This window comes from Rhinolophus sinicus, linkage group LG03 (assembly GCF_036562045.2).
Source record: "Rhinolophus sinicus isolate RSC01 linkage group LG03, ASM3656204v1, whole genome shotgun sequence".
Classification (NCBI taxonomy): Eukaryota; Metazoa; Chordata; class Mammalia; order Chiroptera; family Rhinolophidae; genus Rhinolophus; species Rhinolophus sinicus.
In genome coordinates this window covers 69331203-69354185 of record NC_133753.1, presented here as the reverse complement: position 1 = coordinate 69354185, position 22983 = coordinate 69331203, and the positions used below count along the sequence as shown (strand labels likewise).

The following is a 22983-nucleotide window of genomic DNA, read 5'->3' as shown; positions in this document are numbered from 1 at the left end:
TATCATAATTTTCTCTTGTTCTAGCTCTGGGTATGGTGTTTATGCTGTTTTGTTCCCTTCCTTTGGAAAATTACTCCCCTCCCACTCAATAATACTGATTGTCGGACCCTATGAGAGATGTGGTATCACTCAGTCCTCAATCCTGGCCAGACTGAAACTTCCCTGGAATTTTTGTCAGAACTATATAGGAAGACACTATTTTGATACAGAGGCTGACAAATTGTTAGACCATGAATTTTGGGCCATGATATCCATCAGGTGGCAAATCCTGTATCAATCTGCTTGGGCTACCATAATGCAATAGTACAGGCTGCGTGGCTGAAACAATAGAAATTTATTTTCTCATAGTCTGGAGGCTGGAAGTCCAAGATTAAGGTGTCAGCAGGGTTGGTTTCTGGTGAGCCCTCTCTACCTGGCTTGTAGATGGCCACCTTCTTGCTGAGTCTTCACCTACCTTTTCCTCTGTGCATGCAAAATCCTGGTGTCTCTTCCTCTTCCAGTAAGAACACTTGAACTGATTAGGGCCTCACCTTATGACCTCATTTAACCTTAATTATCCCCTTAAAGGCCCTATCTCCAAATACAGTCATATTGAGGGGTTAGGGTTTCAACACATGAACTTGGGGAGGATACAGTTCGGTTCATAACACATCCCAAATGGAGAGAAAGGATAGAGCTACAGTGACATTGTTTTAGGTCTTGGGTACAGTAAACCAGCCCTACCTTTCTAAACATTCTGTTTTCTTTAGTAATTTTCTTTTTCTGTCTAACTGTACTGTCTTGATTATTTAAACACGTCTACATAATGACTATTGCTAACAAATGATCATTATTAAAGAAAATGACAAAACGGTGTTTTGGGCTATTAGAAGTTAACAAAAATACTCTTTTCATTATAAATTGAGGGAACTATCTTGATCTATATGTGTTTTTTTATATTGCATTGTAACCAAAGACATATTTACTATAACCATCTCAATTATTTTACACATGTGAAGGTGGCCTTAATAAAAACTCCATTGCCATAGTATCTTCCTTAAAGACAATTATTAGAAGATTCAGCTAATCTAATATCTTACACCCTGTCATCAAGCAGAAAAGTTCAGAATTTAACAAGAATCTGTGTGCTTCCCACTTCACATACACATATCAGAAGCTGATTCTGAAAGGTTCTATTTTTAAGTAAAAATAATATGCATTCCTTTTCCATTTATACATAGAAAATATCACAGATGATACCAGTTGTGTAAACTTAAAGTATTAATACTATATTCAGATGATAAAATTCATAATACTTATGTACTTAATTTGAGAGATGAAAAAAGAGAAACACAGAGACTGTCTAAATCATATCTCCCCATATTTGCCCCAAATCTATCCTCCTGATTGATGCCTAGCTTTGAAGCCAATCTATCTGTGCACCAGGATACAGTTGAGGAAAATTAAGGGAAATCTACAATAAAGTTTCTATCTTATTTAGAGAAAATGCCGCCAAGTTTATTTATTATTTAATCCTTAACTCAGAGAAGGACTTCCATTCAGCTATGCTATATATGGAACTCTACATTTTGAGCTCCTTAAGCATAGAAAATGTGCTCTAATCCATTTTGTCTCCTGCACCCACTAACCTGCCTGACCCAGAGTCAGGGATCAAGAGATGTTTCCTGAATGAACAACATAAAAACACAATTACAAGAATAATCCAAGATGGCAGAACAGATAAACACTGTGCTTGCCTCATCCCATGAACACATCAAAATTACATCTAAATTATAGAACAATCAACCTGGAGAACCATCTGAAGTCTAGCTGAACAGAAGTTTTATACCTAAGGATATAAGGAAGAAGCCACATCAAGACTGGTCAGAGGGGCAGAGACGCAAAACAGGCTGTCCCCAAACCTCCGTGTGGTGGATGAAAATTGGGAGGGATAACTTTGCCACAGAGGTTCCCCCTGAAGGAGTAAGGGACCCCATCCCCACACGAAGCTCCCTAGCCTGGAGTACTGGTGTAGGGAAGAAGAGCCCCCACAACATCTGGCTGTGAAAAACAGTGGGGATTCTGACCATCTGGGTGGGACAGAAGGCTGTGGGAAACCCAGACATTCTCTTAAAGGGCCCATGCAGAAACTCATCCTGGTCTCCAGTGGAGAGACAGTGATTCAGGGGGCATCAGAGACATACGGAGGCAGATTGAGGTGTGTGGCTTCAGGAAAGGGCTAGATGATAGTCCTCATTTTCTCTGTGTGTTGTTCTCCTTACATGCAGCCAGTAGGCAGGCACCATCTTTCCTGTGTTGAGCCCACCCCCACAGGCCAAGTCTGAATCTGATTGGCCTGATGAGCTCTGCTGTTCCAACATGCTGACTAACTGAGATCCTGCCTCATCCAACTTGCATTCCTTGAAGGAGGCTTTATCAGGGGTTGAACCTTATGGGAGCCTGGGAGCTGGCAGGTGGCATCAGGCCTCAAAGTGTCCTGGCTTTTTGCGGAGCTACCTCAGACCTGGTACTGGTGGCAGCCATCCTTGGTTCAAAAGGTGACCTCTCCCACATGCCTCCAGGTTTAGTACAGGCAGCAAACACTGCAGATCACTTTGTAGCTCCTACCACGTACTCCCTGGTTGGTCACAGACAGTGGCTGACTAGGGCCTGCACCACAGCCCCTCCCAAGAGGCCCCAGAACCAACCAACATACTTGGAGGTTGTCTTCAGACCACAGCAGGGCACTGGCACTGCACAATTACCCCCACAACAGCACACACAAAGGGTGGTCTCAACAGGCACCAGAGCCCACTGGGGCGAATCCCACTCCATGGGGTAAGCCCCCTGCACAGCAGCCCATAAGCTGTGGATGTGGCCAAACCCCACAGCCAGTCAGCCTGAGGGTCAATACATGCAGTGACATGCCAAAAGCAATCAAGGCTCAACCATAAGAGGAAGACACATGCAACCCACACAAGCGACATTCCTGGAGCACCCAGAGCATATGACCAGGGAGAGTTTGCCAGGGAGAGTGTGCCACTAGGCCCCACAGGATCCCTACTACATAAGGACCATGGCAAGACTGGGAGACATAGCAGCCCTACCTAATACATAGAAACAAACACAGGGAGCCAGCCAAAATGAGGAAACAAAGAAATACATCCCAAATGAAAGAACAGGAGAAAACTCCAGAAAAAGAAATACAGGAAATGGAAGCAAGCAACATACCAGAGACAGAGTTCAAAACAATGGTTATAAGGATGCTCAAGGAACTTAGTGAGAACTTGAGCAAAGAGATAACAAGCATAAAAAAGACACTGGAAACCTGAGACCCAAGATGGTGGAGTAAATAAACACTGTGCTTGCCTCATCCCATGAACACATCAAAATTACAACTAAATTATAAAACAATAAATCTGGACAGCCATCTGAAGTCTAGCTGAACAGAAGTTTTATACCTAAGGATATAAAGAAGCTACACTGAGACTGGTAGGAGGGGTGGAGACGCGAAACAGACTGCTCCCACACCTATGTGTGGCTGTTGAAAATCGGGAGAGATATCTTGGCCACGGAGGTTCTCCATGAAGGAGCAAGAGAACCCCAGGCCCCTACACAGGCTCCCCAGCATGGAGTACTGGTGCTGGGAAGAGGAGCCCCCACAACTTCTGGCTGTTAAAAACAGTGGGGATTCCGACCATCTGGGTAGGATGGAAGGCTGCAGGAAACCAAGATATCCTCTTAAAAAGGCCTGCATAAGCACTCACCTGGGCTCCGGTGGAGGGACGGTGACTCTGAGGCTGTTGGAGACATATGGGAAGACATGGAGTTGTGTACCTTCAGGGAGAGGACTGGAGGGACAGTCCCTATTTTCTCTGTGTGGGGTTCTTCCATGCAGCCAGCAGGCAGGTGCCATCTTTCCTGTGTTGAGCCCGCCCCCACAGGCCAAATCTGAATTTGATTGGTCTGGGGAGCTCCACTGCTCCAACCTGCTGACTCACTGAGGCCCTGCTTGCTGAATTCATGCACCACAGAAGGCTTTATCAGTGGCTGAATCTTACTGGAGCCGGCAGGTGGCAGCAGGCCTCAAAGTGTCCTGGCTTTCTGTGGAGCTACCTAAGACCTGGTACTGGTGGCAGCTGTTCTTGGTTCACAGCATTACCTCTCTCACGTGCCTCCAGGTTTAGTACAGGCAGTGAACAGCTGCGGATCATTTTGTAGCTCCTACCAGGTACTCCCTGGCTGGTCATAGGTCGTGGCTGACCTGAGCCTACACTGGGTCCCCTCCCAAGAGGCCCCAGAACCAATACTTGGAGGTTGGCTTCAGACCACAGCAGAGCACTGCACAATTACCCCTACAATGGCACACACAAAGGGCAGTCTCAGCAGGCACCAGAGCCCACTGGGGCGAATCCCACTCCATGGGGTAAGCCCCTGCATAGCATCCATAAGCTGTGGATGTGGCCAAACCTCATAGCCAGTCAGCCTGAGGGTAAATACACCCAGTGACATTCCAACAGCAATCAAGGCTCAAGTATAAGAGGAAGGCAATTAAAATGGCAAAGGTTAAAAATAAAGAGAGAATCCTAAAAGCAACAAGAAAAAATCAGTTAGTTAGCTCCCATAAGATTGTCAGCTGATTTCTCAACAGAAACTTTGCAGGCCAGAAGGGATTAGCACAAAATATTCAAAGTGATGAAAAACAAAGATCTACAACCAAGACAACTCTAGCCAACAGGGCTATCATTTAAAATTGAAGGACAGATAAAGAGATTCCCAGACGAGAAAAAACTAAAGGAGTTCATCACCATTCCCACCAAACCAGTATGACACGGAATGTTAGAGGGACTTCTTCAAGAGAAAAAAAAAAAAAGAAAGATTAAAAATATAAATTAAAAAATGGCACTAACTACATATCTATCAACAATTACTTTCCATGTAAATGGATTAAATGCTTTGATCAAAAACATAGAGTGGTTGAATGGATAAGAAAACAAAACTCTTACATACACTGCCTACAACAGACTCACTTCAGATCGAAGGACACACACAGACTGAAAGTAAAGCAATGGAAAAATTTGTTTCATAGAAATGGAAATGGGGGGGGAAATAGCTGGAGTAGCAATACTTATACCACGCAAAATAGACTTTAAAACAAAGGCTGTAATGAGACAAAGAAAGACCCAGTAATCCCACTTCTGGGTATTTATCTGAAGAAACCCAAAATGCTACTTCGACGGGACATGTGTATCCATCCATGTGTTCATTGCAGCATTATTTACAATGGCCAAGATGTGGAGGCAACCCAGGTGTCCATCAGTGTGAATGGTCATAGCGGAAGTGGTACAATGGAATATTGCTTGGCCATGGAAGGAAATGGGTTCTTGTCATCTACAGCGGCATGGATGGACCTGGAAGGTATTGGGCTGAGCGGAGTATGTCAGACAGAGAAAGAGATGCAATGTGATTTCACTTATATGTGGACTATAAAGAACAAAATAAACAAAGAAAACAGAAACAAACTCATAGATACAAAGAACATTTTGATGGCTGCCAAATGGGAAGGTGGTTGAGGGGGTGGGTGAAAAATGGGAAGGGATTAAGAAGTACAAATTGGTTGTTATATAGTCATGGAAATGTAGGGTATAGCACAAGGAATATAGTCAATAATATTGTAATAACTATGCATGGTGTCAGGTGGGTACTAAATTTACTGGAGTGATAGATGGGAGGAGGGTTAGGGGACAGAGAAAAAGGTAAAGGCATTAAGAAGTAGTACAAATTGGTAATTACAAAACAGTCATGAGAATGTAAAGTAAAGCATAGGGAATACAGTTAATTATATGGTAATGACTATGTATAGTGCCAGATGGGTACTAGACCAGTCAGGGTGATTACTTCTTAAATTATACAAATGTCTAACCATTATGCTATACACCTGAAATTAACACAAAATAATATTGAATGTTAACCGTAATTGAAAAACTTAGAAAAGGGGAGGTGAAGGGGAATAAAAGGTTCAAATATAAAATAGTCATGGGGATGTGATGTACAGCATGGGGAATATACTCAGCAATATTTTGATAGCGTGTTATGGTGTCAGATGGTTGCTGGACTTATGTCGATCACTTCTTTAGTTATATAAATGTGGAACAACTATTGTGTACACCTGAAACTGACATAATGTATGTTAGCTATATTTTTTAATAAAACATTTTTTAAAAGACATGATTACAATCTTGAATGATGACAATGACAACTTATTAAAGATTCTCATGAGCCTAAAACACTCCAAATTTTGAACCCAGACTCCCAAGGGTAAGTGATAGTATGGGGTTACTCTTGATATACTATGACTAAAGTTTTATGTCTATATGTTTATAAGTTTAGTTTTAAACTTTGACTAAAGTTTGAAACTAAACTTTTATGACTAAGGATGGTTTTAGAAGCACCTTTAAATTAGATGTCAGAAAATCTGGTTTCCTATCTGGGGTATCCCACCAATAAGCTGTTTAACATTGCAGCAGTTGCTTAATGTCTCTGTGTCTTGATTCTCTCAGCAATAAATAAAAGTTTAATTAAGTCCATCCAAATACTATAAGAGTTCATGAACAATTAATTTGAAAGCTTCTGCAGTGAGGTTGAAATCTACCTTTCCAAACTGATTACCTAAAATCTGTAGGCAACCACCAATCTGTCCTGTCCTTGTATACTGGCTTCTGCCTATTTCGTTCTGCTGTGATTTCCTCCCTGCTCCTCACCTCTCTAGTTCTTAACCATTCAAGACCCAGACCGATGTCTGTCTCCTTGAAGCCTATAAACCACACACATTGGGGGTTTATGTAGTGTATGTGAGCTGCTCAAGGACCGAGCATAACTGATTCTTTTGGGTGCTGCCATCAGGACTCCACCCATCATACTTTGCAGAGAGCCCAACATGGAGTAAAAGGAATACTGAGGCTTTCCAGTCCCCTTCCTCCCTCAGGACTTCATGGCCTTCACTCCACTCAACCCAAGATCCCAAGATTTCCAAGAAGTGAAGAGACTGAAGACCTTGTCCCACAAGCTAGACACTCATTAGGCAGAAGTACCTCGTGCCTGTTTCCTCAGGTTTGTTTTGAACCTGCACAGTGGTCTCAAGTTGTTCAGGGCATTTGGAATGGGATATGACCAGACTTCACTGTCAGCTGGCCTCAGGGTCTCACTGTGAACACACGTAGTCCTCAGGAAGGCAACTGAAGAGTCCGAGAAATGAGAATTTAATCTATTTAAAATAATCTTTGAATTTCTCACTACAGACATAAATGTGGTTTCTGCAGTTACAAAAGCAACTGCAACATATGCTAAAATGACAATTTTTAATATTCATATCCACTAATTAGAGAATTGTTTTATCTGATTCCATTTCTTGCTTATGTGAAACAAAACTTGATCTCCTTTTCAGATAAGAAATAGATCCACGATTCTGGACCAAAGTTCAAAATCAAAATTTAGTACCATCACTCCCAGCCAAATGTCACACTAATGCTTTTGATGAACTTTGTGGGGCTGTAATATTACAATGCACCTGGGTCCAAGCCACCGATCTAGGAGTTCACAGACTGAAATAAGCGAACATTGGCCCCACCCCATGCCTCACCCAAAAGGAAATGAGAGTCTTTTGTAGGTTGCAAGTCCTGGTCTGGTTTATTTATAAAGCAATAAATATTAGAAGCACAAATAAATTGCACGTGTGTAAACAAACTGTACAATGATTGATGAGAGATGAGGGAGGGTGGATTGGAAGACTCCAAGAAGCATAATACTGTCATCTTGAATGTAAGGTAGACTAAGAGAGAAGGCACCTTAGAAGCATTTGCGGTGGACGATGGATGGGCCTGCCTCATCATACTCTTGCTTGCTGATCCACATTTGCTGGAAGGTGGACAGGGAGGCCAGGATGGAGCCCCCAATCCAGACGGAGTACTTACGCTCAGGAGGAGCAATAATCTGTGGAAAGAAAACAAAAATTCCCAGTGAAATCTGAAATTCCCAGCAACAGAGCAAGCCACATCTTGGGTAGATTCACAGAAAATACATCAAATATTAATTCACTGTAATGTAAGCTACTTCATACCATAAATTTATACAGCTGAGTCAGGTTGTATGCACTTTCCTCTATTTCATTATTTCTGTTATCAAAGACTCCACAAAATAGAATTCCCCACTTCTCTGAACTCAAGTATTATGTGGCAACAAGCTAAATACATGGTGGGGGCTAGCCCAAAAGTTGGGGACTTTTAAGATGTGTTGAAAGATTGAGGTTATTTTTTTCTGCAAAGATTTATTTTTACCCACCACTTGAAAGCATTTTTAAAGTCTTGGGAAAAGTGCTAGAAAAATCAGAAAATGTGCTAGAAAAAGTGCTAGAGAAGCTAAAAGGTACAGTTTTTAGGGGACAGGAAGCTAAGTGTGAGGGGAAAGGAGTTAGGAACGCAGTTCTGCTTGGAATACCAAGACGTGCCCTGCCCCCCTCCCCATGTACATTAGTTCTTTACCTTGATCTTCATGGTGCTGGGAGCCAGGGCAGTGATTTCCTTTTGCATGCGATCAGCAATCCCAGGGTACATGGTGGTACCTCCAGATAAGACATTGTTGGCATACAGGTCCTTGCGGATATCAATGTCACACTTCATGATGCTATTATAAGTCGTTTCATGGATGCCAGCGGATTCCATACCTAGGAAGATTGAAAAAAAAAAAAAAATAAGTCACCGTGCACTTTGGCCAGGGAGCCGGGGTGGAGGGCAGAGAACAGGACTCCTCTGTGTTGGTAAGCTGTCACCATTTGTCTCTGAAACATGTGTTCCTCTATAAGAGACACTGCAGGGGATTTGTGGAACAGGTGTCTTTCAAAGTCCTAACAGCCCACAACAGGCTGCCAAGGGATGAACAACTGTGTTTAGCACCTGTTTGGAGGGAACACATGCCGTACCCATCAGATGTATGGAGATACATTGGGAAAAGATATGACACATTTTCAGTTCAATTCATGCAACTTTTACCTATGAACTAAAATAAGATCCTCACAGGCTTCCTCCTGGAAATCATTCCTTAGGAAAAATGTTTGGTGACAGATAAATACCCAGTTATTACTATGGGTACCATTGTTGCATTTAACAATGAGTGACTTAAAAGGAAAGTCCAGCTACTTGGTAGTGGAGCTTATTGGAATAAATTGGCACTCGAGTAATCGTCCCTTTCCTGCAGACATGGGTTACTACTCTAGCTCATCCTTGGTTTTGAGAAGAAATCAGTCTCATCCTTTATAATTTCACTGCAACAGAACAGTCATGGCCATCCCTTTAATCAGCCATCAGGCCCTGAGACTGAGCTGTGTGGAACTCCAAGCTATGGCTTCTTTTAATTCAAGAGCCCCCTTCATCCTTCTTCATTATAACAGATTTTACTCTGGGATTCCCTCTACGCCAAGATTTCCAGGGAAACACTGTGCCTGTGCCCCAGACCCTGCAACTCACCAATGAAGGAGGGCTGGAAGAGTGTCTCAGGGCAGCGGAAGCGCTCGTTGCCGATAGTAATGACTTGGCCATCAGGCAGTTCATAGCTCTTCTCCAGGGAGGAGGAAGAAGCAGCCGTGGCCATCTCATTCTCAAAATCCAGTGCGACATAGCACAGCTTCTCTTTAATGTCACGGACAATTTCACGTTCAGCTACAGAAATAAAGGGCATCACAGTCAAGCTCTGAAGAGTGAAGTCAACTGTGAGGAGGTAGGTAGGTCTGCGGGTGGAGGGGAAAAGCAGACACATGCTGTGGCAGATGAGACAGACACACTCACCGGTGGTGACAAAGGAGTAGCCGCGCTCAGTGAGGATCTTCATGAGGTAGTCAGTGAGATCCCGACCAGCTAGATCCAGACGCATGATAGCGTGGGGCAAAGCGTAACCCTCATAGATAGGGACGTTGTGAGTTACACCATCCCCAGAGTCCAGAACAATGCCTGTCAGAGGAAATAGACAAGAACGAGGTAAATCCCCGAGGACGCCATTGCTTTTGAGGACCTCACTGCTTTTAGCCACGTCAAAGCCTACTTCCAGTCTTCGCTAAGATCAACTAGCATTGGGCATGGGTCCAGATAAAATTAGACCCCTTTCACAAAAAGAATAAAAATGAGCATAATGGATGCTAAATCTGAAGCCAGCAACAGTTCATCTTTTCGAATATTGTAGAAAAATTTCTCCAGGACACTTTCAAATGATCTTTTATCGGTCATTAGCACATTATGCAAGCATTCAGGTGTGTTTTCCTTTCTTCGCATGTAACTTACACGTTTCTCGTTTTTGACTCATACCCTGTAGGGAATGTGGGTTCTCTTTGGCGATGTTTGCCCAGGGGGCTGTGATGCTATGAATACATACCAATGACTCCTACATTCCAGGCTGATACATTGTATGAAGCCTCATCATGTGACATCACATGCTTTCAGCTTTTAGAAATGTGATTTGAAACTGGGTACTATGGTTAACCTTTCTCTTCGCACAGACACCTTGCCAGGGAGTGTGAAGGAAGGAATCATTCCTTTTTCAATTGGGGAGACTGATTCACAGCAAGATCAATGTCTTGGGAACGTGTTTAATAGGTGACTGTCCCCAGAGCCCAAACATACCTGTGGTACGGCCAGAAGCATATAGGGACAGCACCGCCTGGATGGCCACATACATGGCAGGGACATTGAAGGTCTCAAACATGATTTGGGTCATCTTTTCACGGTTGGCCTTGGGGTTCAGGGGGGCCTCGGTGAGCAGAGTAGGGTGCTCCTCAGGGGCCACGCGGAGCTCATTGTAGAAGGTATGGTGCCAGATCTTCTCCATGTCATCCCAGTTGGTGATGATGCCATGCTCAATGGGGTACTTGAGAGTCAGGATACCTCGCTTGCTCTGGGCCTCGTCACCTACGTAGGAATCCTTCTGACCCATACCCACCATGACGCCCTATAAGAAGGAAAAGATGAAAAGGTCAAGGTTCCACCATGTCAGGAATATAACTGATGGCTTACACATTTACATCTACCTCCCCAAGTCAAGGAGCATCTTACAGAGAGAAGTAATAAACAATAGGATTTTACCTCAATTTAGAAATATCACTTAAAATCAATCTAGTACCTTTTCCCCACCCCCCCACCCCCACCAAGATAACTAGGGTGCGGGTAACGAAGATGTTTCATTGAAGTACAGCCTCGCTTCATTTTAAAAATACCATAATGCCTTCATTCAATTATTAAGCTCATCACCCATGTCAACTAGACTATAAATGACTACGTTGTGAAACGACTGAATTAATACACATTGTATTTCTCCTAAGAAAAGATTTTGACATTCATCAAGTGAACATAAAAAGATGGGCTGACATGCCGTTATCACCCTGCCGGTGAAATCCTGCCTGCCCAGAGCTATGCTGGGCCTATCACTCACCAGCACTGAGGAGTACAGCTCTCCTTCCTGGCAGCCTGTCTGACCAGGCATGTGGCAAAGCCAGAGAGCGTGACATTTCTCTTAATAAACAAGGTGGTATGTCACTATCACCATGGCACTTACTGCCTCTGTCACGTCTGGCTTCTAAAAATGCAACAGCCAGGAAGCAGCTAGATTACATATTTTGGGAGCCCTGTAAGCTGGCTGTGAACAAGAAGGATGAATGTGGGTTGACTCCTGGTTGGTTGAGATAAGTCATATTATTATAAGTTTTGAACAGGACTGAAAAGGGAGGCCAAGGGAAAAACTGAAGTGTACAAAAGATAGAGGAGAAGACGCTGAGGACTAAAAATGCAGGTCAGAGATGGAGGAGAGAGCTGCTGCCTTTTCATATCAGAGAATTGGACCCTTGGAGAGTTTTGTCTTGGAAGTGGACAGGAAAACGCACAAGTGGACAGAGAACTGCTTGTCTTGACTTGGATTTGAGATAACCCATCCTTTTCTTTTTTGACCTATAGAGTACGAAACGGGAGGGGCAGGTGAGACATTTCCTAGATTGCTGGGCTGCAAAGGTGGCAGGAAAGGGTTTGGAGTGGAGCTAGGGGCTGCTCCCCGTGAGAGCAGGCCAGGCGGGGAGGCGTGTTTACCTGGTGGCGCGGGCGGCCCACGATGGATGGGAAGACCGCGCGGGGCGCGTCATCGCCCGCGAAGCCGGCCTTCACCAGCCCAGAGCCGTTGTCGCACACCAGGGCGGTGGTCTCCTCGTCGTCGCACATCTTGGCACAGCTTCAGCGGGATCTGCAGGGTGAAGAGAGTGGGAAGACCCACGCTCAGCGCCTGCGGAGCTGGCCTTCTCCGCGCCCCGGGAGGAGTCAGAGCAGAGGGGGTGGGGAGGGGAGGCGCCTGCCACCTCCCTAGCCCCCGCGGCAGAAAAAGGAGGGTAGGAGGAAGCGGCGGGGAGTGGGGGTGTGGGTGCGCAGAGAAAGACAGAGGAACCAGCAAGGCTCCTTGGCCAGGACGCTCACCCTCTGCCCCAGGTGCAAGGAGGGACAGTCACCTCTTATCAGGTCCCCAGCCCTTTACATTTTCGCCTTTTCACAAACTGTGAACCCACTTCGGCCCCATCCTCACCCCCATCCTCGCCCATGCCCCAGCTGGAGGGAAGAGCTCACGAGATCAGGGACCCTTCAATACCCCGCGGGAGACTGAACGACTCCCCTTCCGTGCGCCCCTCTCTTGTAACGACTCAGAACAAAAGAAGTTAGAACCTACTCGAAAAGTTTGGTCTTGAAAAAATAAAAACGCCGGAGCGGCCGGAGCGCGGGGCACTGGCTCTGGGCGGGCTGGGCGGCGGGGTCCGGGTGCCGGGCGGGGAGGGCGGGGGCAGGTGCGGTGGCGTTGACTCACCGTTCGCGGGGTCGGGCTCGGCTCGGCTCGGCTCGGCTCGGGCGGCGGCAGGCGCTGGGTGCTCCGCGCCGGGCGCGCTGCTTTATAGCACGCTGATGGACGGGGTCAGTTGGAGCGGCCGGGGGCAGGGGTGGGGGGCCCGGTCGGGCCACCTTGCCTTATTTGGTCGCCTTCACACCACTAAGGAGCGCCGAGGCCATTCATGGAGCCAAGGGCTGGGAAGAGGATCAGCCAAGGGGGCCTCAGACCATGTAAGGAAGGGGAGGGGGCAACCAGGGGGATGGCCAAATAGGGAGCTAGGGAGGGGCAGGCGGTGAAAGGTAGGGGGCAGGGGAAGACTAAGTGACGCCAGCCCACCCTTCCCCCTTCCTGGGTTGGGGTTCTCCCTGGGTGTGCTGTGGCTGGCTTCTCCGCAGCCGGCCAGACGAAGAGACAATACACCACATACAAGCGGGAAGACTTGGCACCCTGCCCTCTGCTGAGGGGTCCCGACAGCTGGGGCAGGGCATCAGAGGAAGGACAGCAGCTTGTCATCTTCCAGGACTGGGAGCTGAAGGAGCAGAGCCCTGGTCGTCCTCATGGGCCCGAAGGACACCACAGCAGCACATTTGAGTGACCAAGAAAATGAGCACCTAGGACAGGGCACCTTTCTTGTCTAGTTCCCACCAACCCGGATGACTTTATTCAGGGAGCTGGGCTTTTCTCCTCTAGGGCCAAAAGCTGAGATTAACTCCGGCTACCTTAGTCTCCAACCCATGCGTGGCTCAGGCAGGGTCTGGCCAGGGGAAACGCTAAGGAGAGCTTCTGTGAGAGCTTGGTCAAGTCCTGCTACAGAAGGGGTCAGATTTATCCCAGCCTGGATATCAGGTCGCTCTCCTCCATGCTTGGAAGGTTTCACTCAAACTGAGACTCTGGTCTTTAATCCACAAAATGATCCCCTGCTGCCAAAGTGAATGAAGAAACAAATGCCAAAAGTAGCTTGAACACTTGCTGGTGGATAGATAAACGGCTATAAACTGGGGGCAAAGGCCTTCATTCCCGTAGGAGCAAACATTCTTGTCAAGAAAATACCAGCAACTTCAACCATATGAACATATTGTAGGAACTAGCAGTATTATTATAACCTGGAATGAGTTAGAAAAGCAGAGTCCCGGGCCCCACCCTGGAGCTAATGAATAAGAATCTGTATCTTAGCCAGAGGCCCAGTTGATTAGTATGTACATTAAAGAAGCATTGGTATAAATGACGGAGACTAGCTTCTTCTTGGAAATAGATTTGGAAGGATCTTGGGACTTTGGAGAAAGGAACGGAAAGATGACATGAAGCAAGGAGCAAGGAAAGGATCAGAGAGACGTGAGAAGGACACAGATGGCTCGTTTGCCCTGGGGTGCCCTGTATTCTCAGTTCTTGACTGGCACTTTGATTTTTAATGCTTGTGTTTTTTCTCCCGTTCACACACACCAGTTAAAAATAGAAAACTGGGCACAGGCATCCATCTGTAGAGTGGTCTTGGATTGATATGCTAAGGAGGCCTGTTGATTAGATACTTGTCCTGACTGGACTGGAGAATGTAGGCCCTCCCTGCTGAGCTCCCCAACCATGTTTGGGTTAGTCTGGAGAAGAAACTGGGGGGGGCAGTTGGGCAATGGAGCCAGGTGAGGGGCCTGGCTGGGATCTCTCCCTGCTGCACAGTTGGCCTTTTACAGTGAAAACGCCCAGGCACAGGATGCGAAGAGCAGAGCTGCCTCAGCTCAGGCAGATGCAGAACCAAGAAAAAGGAGAAATGGATCTGGCGTCACAGCCACAGAGCCCTGGGTTCAAATACGCCCTCTATCACTTATTATACATTTGGTCTTGGGCAAGTTGCTTCACTTTCCTGAGCCCCATTTTTCCCTCTGAAAAGGGACACAATAACTCTTTGCTGGCGGGGGTTATTAATTATTGTAATCATCAGTGACAAGTGAAAGAAACAGAGCAAATCAAAGCAAATTCTACCTATTACGATTCAGTCATAGTGATCCTTTTGGAGGCAGCCGTAGCTCTGCTCTCTTTTGAATTGGGTCAACTTCATTTATTTATTGATTCAGCAAATATTTATGGGACAAGAACTGTGCTAGTCATAGGGATACAGTGATAAATAAAACAGAGCCGGACTCAGACTGCAGGGCAATTATACAAAAGTCAGAGACAGTTATAGTACATGATGTGAAGGAAAAGAGGGAATCACTGGGACAGTCAGGAAAAGAGAGATCCCTGAGGGAGTATCATTTCATTGTGTTTAGAGTAGAGTAGGACCGAAGTTCATGAACATTTGCGTGAAAGACAGTTTCTATTTGGGAGTGGCTGATGGCAGATTCCCACGTTCGTTGCCATATGTGCAAAGGGAAACTCCTGGAAAGTCTAGCTTATCACTGAACACCATGGTTATTGACCTAAATCCTTTGCAAATGCTTCCCTGGCTCAGGAGGACAACTCAGCCCACCCACCTCCGGGTGAATCTGCCCTGGAGGGGTGGGGAGGTTAGTGGAGCATTGAGACCAGTTTCATGAAACAATCTTCAGCCTTAAAATGTTTTTTAAAACCCTTTCATTATTTTCCACTTAGAACAAAATGTACTTTTGTATGCATTATATTTATGCTAAGAAATAACACTTTTTCCCCTTTAAAGATCTGTGATGATTTGATATTAGTTCATTGTAATACTGTTCCATTTCCATATTTAAAAATTCGGAACACCGTTTTATATATTTTAAAATATGTCAGTGGGAAAGCAAGATTCAACGACTGATTTTCATTTGACACAATTTTTCAGGGATCCATTTAGTTTAAAAATTGAGACGGGCTTTCGTCATGCCTACTTAAGTATATAAAATGACTTTAACCTCTGTGGAGGATACATTAAAAAAAAAGTAAACTATACATAAGGTAAAATTTATCATCTTAACCATTGAACATTGTACCGCTCATTCCCATTATTGTGCAACCGATCCCATTCCCTTTTTTTGATGCGAACTGTGACTAAAGTTATTTCAAAATCAAACTGTCCTGCAGTTTGAGAAAGACCGGTGTGTGTACTGGCAGAGCGAGGATTCAAATCCAGGCGCCCGACTTTGCGCCCTCTTCCTCACCTCCTCCACCCCCCCCCCCCCCCCCCAGTGCCCTTCAATCCCCTGGGACTGCTGTCCTCAGAGTGGAATCCTAGAATCACTTGCAGCCAGATTACCGGCGCTGCCTAATAAAAACGCACATTCCCAGGTTTCACCACGGGAGAGTGAATCTGCATTTCAAATACGTCCCCACCCCCCTTCTCCAGGTGATTCATAGAGCGAAAGAAACTGAGCGGCGCTGTCTGGCTGTTTCTCCCGGGCCCACCGAGCTTCGCTGAATGCTGCCAAGCTGCCAGTGCTGGCCGGCGTCCAGCTTGGCCGACCTTGAGCATCCCTGCGGGATGGCAAAGCGGGGCGTGTCCCCAGGGCTCCCCAGGGCCAGCGAGGCCCTTCTGGGCAGGGACAAGCCGTGGCGGAGACGTGCCGGGCAAGCTGAAGGGACAGAAGGTGGGACAGTTCCCCCTGCCCTTGCCTCGAGGGAAGCCTGTTTCATCCACCATCTGCTGGGATGTGGAAGGGAGCGCCCGGCCTCCTCCCGGCACTGGGGGATTAGCAGTCACTTATCTCAGCTGTTCCTCCATTCGAGGTGTCGCAGTATTTACAGAGAAGCCAGAAACAGACCGAGCCACACTTAATGCCTCCCCATGAACCGGCCCATCTCCTCCTGCATTCCGTGGGCGAGGAGGGAGGGGCGGGGGAGGGCTCTTTCTATAGCAGACAGAGGTGGGGAGACAGCCTTCCTAAACATTTCTATTTTCTTCCCCTACACATTTGTTCACTCCCACTGCCCTCTGGCTGGAGTTGGGTTTCAGTTTTCATTAAAAGAAGAAAGTGACGTGAGTGTGAGGAATGCCGGCCCCCACACACCCCGGTGCTCAGAATTCAGTACTCAGGCATGCCTAATCTCTGCCACATGCTTTCCCATGTTTTACATGCAACCACCAAAGAGCTTTCCCCAGGGGGAGTGTATTTCAACTCCAAAGAGACTCTGTTCTTGGCAGATTCGGGCAGCCCCTGCCTTCTTACATGATAGGGCCAACTGTGATGAACCATTTCATAAGATTTAGAAAAGGAGGACAACAGTTGGGATGTGGGAGGTGGGAGCGGGTGGAAGAAGGGAGATCTTTCTGGGTCTTGGAGTCACCTGGGCCTAATGATCTAAAAGCCGAATTCTCACTCTCTTCTATCCTGGTGTAAGTCCGGGAAATCGATTACAAAGGATTCCCAAAGCCTTTTTAATTCCTTAAAAGTAGTTCGTCCTTCAAGAATGAAATGCTGAAGCTCACAGGGTTCTGCTTGGAAGGTCTCCCGCTGAACTCAGACTTGCCTTGCTCCCCACACTGGCAGTAATTCTATGTATGGAGTTTCAGTTTTTCAGGTGTTACCTGGAACAAGCCAGCCTTTGGAGAGCCCAAAGGTGGCATTGGCCAACCTCAGGCCGGCCACGCTTAGTGTTTGCACAAGTGCTAGAGGGCACGCTTCAGAGGTGAGAGCTCTGAGCTCAGACCTGCTCCTGCTGGCCACTTTCGCTCCGCGGCATAATGTGGAGCCCATCTGCTCCCCATGAAAAAGGAGGTACACACCTGACACAGAATAATGGCAGCAGTAATGCTAATTGCTAGCACTTATTGAGCACTTGCTACGAGCTGTGCACTGTCTTGAGACTTTGTACGTTGTACATGGTCCAGGTAAAACTTTCCAGAGAAAGCTGGACTGACTGCCAGCCACAGAATCTGCAGAACTGCTATCAATATGATGTCAGTTTATAGAACTGCTCTTTGATATGATGTCACCATCCTCTACTGAGGGGCTGTATAACAAATATACCATGTTTATCACAAATAGAGGTGCCCCTGCTTCTACTGCAAGGATGTTGTCACAGGTGTTCATCAAAGGATACGGTCTTCTTCATGAGTCTCGTGGAAGAATTTGCTGTCTGGCTCTAGAACCAAGAGCAGCAGCACTTCTGCCTAATAACTGCTTTGTTTTGATCCTGTGGATCCTGAATCTAGTGACCAACCAGAGTTTTCTTTGGGTAGTGGCTAAGAAAAATCCTAGAAAACCACACATATGTGGCCCAATTGTTAACACGATTACAAATCATTATGATCTATTTTACCAGACCCACCTCTATTTTTTTCATTTTTCTGTTTCTTCCATTTTTAAACTTTCATTTGTCTATCTTTGTAAGCTGCCATATATCTTTTGTGGGACAAGACAAAGGATGGATAGATGGATGGCTGGGTAGATAAGAATGCACTTTGGGGACAATAGGGAGAATATTTGAAATTGGAATTTGAGTGGTCACTGTACAGGCAGCCAAGAGTCCAAGATGAGTATGTCTGTAGGTTTCTTCCATCTCAAAGCAAACATACACTGCTTAATGACAACACCCATTGATTGCTTTTAAAGTGTCAAACCATTTTGATTTTCCTCTTAACATCATGGTAAGTATAACTGGCAATCTGAACTAACATTTTCCCCATTATAAAAACAATATGTGCTGATGGTGGTAGACTAGGAAACACTGAACAGGAAAGCACAAAGAAAATGACATGTCTGGTTGAGTTTTTAAAGCCCTATATTTTAACCTCCCTAAAATAAAACTAAATGTGATATAAAATTCATGAGGCCTTGGCTTCCATAGCTACTTAGAGCCGCTGGGCGGAGAAAAGAAAAATAGCTTCCTATTCTGGTAATTGCAAGAATGTCCACTTGTTCTTCAAAGAGAGATGCAATGCAAGGAATTTGCATTAAAAGCATTTCTTGGTTTTACTCATAATCTAAATTATCTCTAGTCAACAGCTGGACCCAAAGAATGCCAAACTGGGAGCAGGCTTTGCCCTAGGGATTATACCATCCATACCTCACTTTTATATTTTAGAGGGCAAGTTTTATTTTCCAACTCAGCTGTTGAACTCTTTCAAAACCGCCGTCTAAGAACAGGGATCTGTCAAAACACAAAACTAAACCATGTAAGTATATTGCTGAGGGCTTTGTCTTTATGTGGCGAGTCTGAAAGCAGTTGTTTTAGGAGACATGTTTACACTTTTATAATCAGTATTTCCAAACTCCTCTTGGTTAGGACTACAAATAACCAGTTCATCTTACCATCACAGCCACTAATTTAATTTCATAAATTAAAAAAATAATAAAAATAAAGGCTTCACCTAAATCCAGTCATCTGTGTCAACCAGGGGAAGGAAACAAATTGTGCCTCCAAAATAAAAACAACTGAAACACCTTCTTTAAGCTGTTCCTTGAGTGCTAAGTTGGCACTCACACAAATAAGTAGGTCTGGGTGTTTATGGCATTGCAGAGAGAAGACACAGCCTCTGAGAACTGAGAGAACAATTAGCCATTAAACTCTGATGTGGCCTTGACAAATGACCAGAAAAAAAACTTGAGCGTGACCCAAAGGATCTAACAAAGTGTTACATCACCAAAGAAATACCCGCAAGAACTGGATAGACCTAAGCTGAGAGCATTCTTTACGGATGAACCCTTTCGCAAATTCTTTTTAAATATGCAGTTTTTCAGGGAGAGATTCCAGTTGCTGTTTAATATTATCATTTAATATTTATCACTGCCACGAAAGATTCATACTAAGCTCCTCTTTCCAATGAGTACAGCCATCTTCCCTCTGTGACCTCTGTTCAATGTCAGGAGAGTCCATACACTCTACCTACTCTTGAGGGTGCAGAAAGGGAACCCTGAAACCCTAAATGAAGCTGATCCCTTGGCCTGGCATAATTGGTCATTTCTGATGTCCACACAGGGTCAGATCACTAAGCTGCTGGCCCAAGGTGGTGGGTGGGGATGAGGAGAGGAGTAGGGTAATTGTGATAGAAGTAAGACCTAAACCCTTCCACCCTTCCCGTGAGTTCTATCTTAGTAGAAAACAAAACGATAAATCAGAAACACGTATTGACACTGATACAAAGGCTGAGGCTTTGCTTTTACATTGGGCAATGGAAACCCTTAGGTAAACTATGTTCCTTTGTCCCCCTCAGCGATGTGGGACCCAAAATGGTCACGAGAAAGGCAGAAACGATCCCATGAAGCAGAAAGCCTTGTTTATTAGAATAGCTCTGGTGTTCTAGAAGTGCCCATAGCTCAGGCCTAAATATCAAACCCTACAATATTGTTCCATAATTTATAACTGTATATAGTCAGATTTCCCTTTGATCTATGTGGAAACTAAACTTTATTCCGATCAGTATGAAAAGTTCAATGTTAAGCTTGCCTACTTTCTCACCTGGAACACGTGAATCTGAGAGAATCAGTCATGAGTAAAAGATTTATTGCTCCTACTTCCTGTATTTCCTAAAGGTCATGGATAGATCAAGGACACCGGTCCAAAGCATCTGATTCAGCCACGATCACGTAGACAGGGTTTGAAAAACCATAAAGTTAGTGTTGGGCAGCAGCGACCTAAGAATGACAGCTGCTCTTCGTTTCCTTGGATATTTGTGGATGTAGAAGGTCTAGAACACATTTCAGAATGTCACCACACTGGGACTGCTATGTACGAGTACACCATTTACCAAAAAATGTGGCATCTAGGAAAACATAGCCCGGAATTGTCAGAGATTGTGTCATTTCCAACAAAGTATCTTTTATACCCCTAGCCTCTGTGGACATTGTTTAAATTCTCAGCATCAACCAAGAAGACATCCAGGTCTCAGTGACAGATTTTGAACAAAGGGCTTCAAATAATTTCCTCCCGGGAGATTTCACTCTGGCTTTCTCCTATGTGGAAACTCAAACGTGTCTTTAGTCTCTCAACTTACAAATCAATTAGAAAAATGTTTCTGATGAATAAACTCTTTGATTTGAAAAGGCATTATTTCTCACTAAATAAAATCAAAATAGTGATGCTTATTGTGCAGATGCAGATACAAGTTTTGACAATTAAGTTCGCAAATTTGTTGCAAAGATGTTGCTAATCTTTTTGATATCAGAGGGATTATTCATTATGAATTTGTACCAACTGGACAAACAGTTAACCAAGTTTACTATTTGGAAGTGCTGAAAAGGCTGCATGAAAAAGTTAGATGAAAACGACCTGAACTTTTTGCCAACAATTCATGGCTCTTGCACCACGACACTGCACCAGCTCACACGGCACTGTCTGTGAGGGAATTTTCAGCCAGTAAACAAATCACTCTTTTGGAACACCCTCCCTATTCACCTGATCTGGCCCCCAATGATTTCTTTCTTTACCCAAAGATAAAGGAAATATTGAAAGGGAGACATTTTGATGACATTCAGGACATCAGGGGTAATACAACAACAGCTCTGATGGCCATTCCAGAAAAGAGTTCCAAAATTGCTTTGAAGGGTGGACTAGGTATTGGCGTTGGTGCACAGCTTCCCAAGGGGAGTACTTCAAAGGTGACATAGTGATATTCAGCAATGAGGTATGTAGCACTTTTTCTAGGATGAGTTCGCGACCTTAATTGTCAGATCTCGTATGCACAAGAGGAAAAATTCAATTTTGCAGCTAAATGGGGGTTCCCTTGAAATAAAGATGTGGTTTATTCTATCTCTGTTCAATCGCTATTTATCAGATGCCTTCTCTGGGCGAGGCACTGTGCCAGGTAGAGTAAGGAATATTAGAATTAGTGAGACAGTGCAGGCACACCGAGAAAATGTTTACACGATATTCGTTGTACACAGATCTGACCATCTACCACAAAGATCTCTGCTAAGCAGTATAAGAGAGGTATTCAACATAGACTGGAGGGTGTGGGGCCTGGCAAAAGGGACAGAGTCCGTCTCATTAGGGCACTTGGGCAAGGCTTCCTAGTCTATGGGTTTTTGAGCTGAGCCTGTAAGAGCTGACCGATTCATAGGTTTCTTTATACCCGAGCCCATACCAATGCTGTATACTTTTGTCCATGAGTTAGAGAGAGAGACAGGACTACTGAGGGACAGAGAGGATTCAACAATAAGAAAAAACAGGGCAGAAATCATTAGTAGGCTTTAGTATATTGTGATACATTTGCAAAATTGCTTTCTATCCAAACTCATTTGTCATTTTAATGAGAAACACAAACACAAGTATGTTGCTCCCTCTTGGAATAATTACAGTTTGTTAACGGTGCCACTACATACCACATGCTGTACTCAGATGACTCTGAGGTTATATAAAGTCAGAAAGAAGCACACTACGGAAGGCGCCACTGAAATGGTCTTCTCAAATGCAAATTGTGTACGTGCCTGTGTGTGTATGCAGGTGTGTGTGTCTTCAAGCGTAGCCACATCTTAGTTTCCATGAAATGAAAGATGGCACAGCCAGAGAGCGAGTGCTTCTCCACTTACCCAAGTCACCGCCCATGACTACTTGCAAAAATCTCCAAGGACTGAAAAGTTTCACGTTCACCTGTACATAGAAACTTTTGACTGCTGAAGGCTGTTTCTAAAATCTAGCCAAACTGTTAGTGGAGGGGAGAGGGTTGGAGGGGAAAGGAGGAAGGGATTTATTAAATTTTTCACCTTATGTGTAGGTATTGTTTGAATATATTTTTCAGGAGCATGTATTCATTTAATAAATTCAAGAAAGGAAGAAAACACTCTAATTTTAAATCCTCTTGCTTAAAATACAGCATTTTTATGTTTTTTGTCTTGCTTACCCAATGGAGATTTCTATATAATAATCTCCACATATTTGAAGAAAGATGTGGCCTCTCCAAGCGTTTTTTAGGATCTTTTTCACCAGCCATGCTATTTTTAAAACTGTTTTCATATCTGGTCAAAAATCTAATTGCTCCAAGATTTCGATGCGCAAGAAAATCTCTTGGAGCTAAATTGGTTAGGTATTGGGTTTCTGTTAAGTGGAAAACAACCGTTGTTTGGAGAGTTAAACTCATCTAAATACACCCACACAAAACTACAAAAAAGATAATTTAATTTTCTTTGACGCTTCAGAAGTTATTTACAGAATATTCTCATTTTGAAACAAATTCTTGTCACATACCATGGCAGAATATATATGACAAATGTAGAATGTTGAGCT

The 22983-nt window shown here is 44.6% G+C and overlaps 1 protein-coding gene across 1 annotated transcript; it reads right to left on the bottom strand.

Moving 5' to 3' along the window:
- Positions 1–7637: 7637 nt before the first annotated feature.
- Positions 7638–12996, bottom strand: ACTC1 (actin alpha cardiac muscle 1). The gene is made up of 7 exons (XM_074327930.1): positions 12856–12996; positions 12096–12246; positions 10644–10968; positions 9816–9977; positions 9498–9689; positions 8517–8698; positions 7638–7968 (listed from the first exon to the last, which is right to left on the bottom strand). The coding sequence occupies exons 2-7, from the start codon at positions 12222–12224 to the stop codon at positions 7825–7827; spliced, it is 1134 nt and encodes a 377-aa protein (XP_074184031.1). The 5' UTR covers positions 12225–12246; positions 12856–12996; the 3' UTR covers positions 7638–7824.
- Between the last annotated feature and the right edge of the window lie 9987 nt (positions 12997–22983).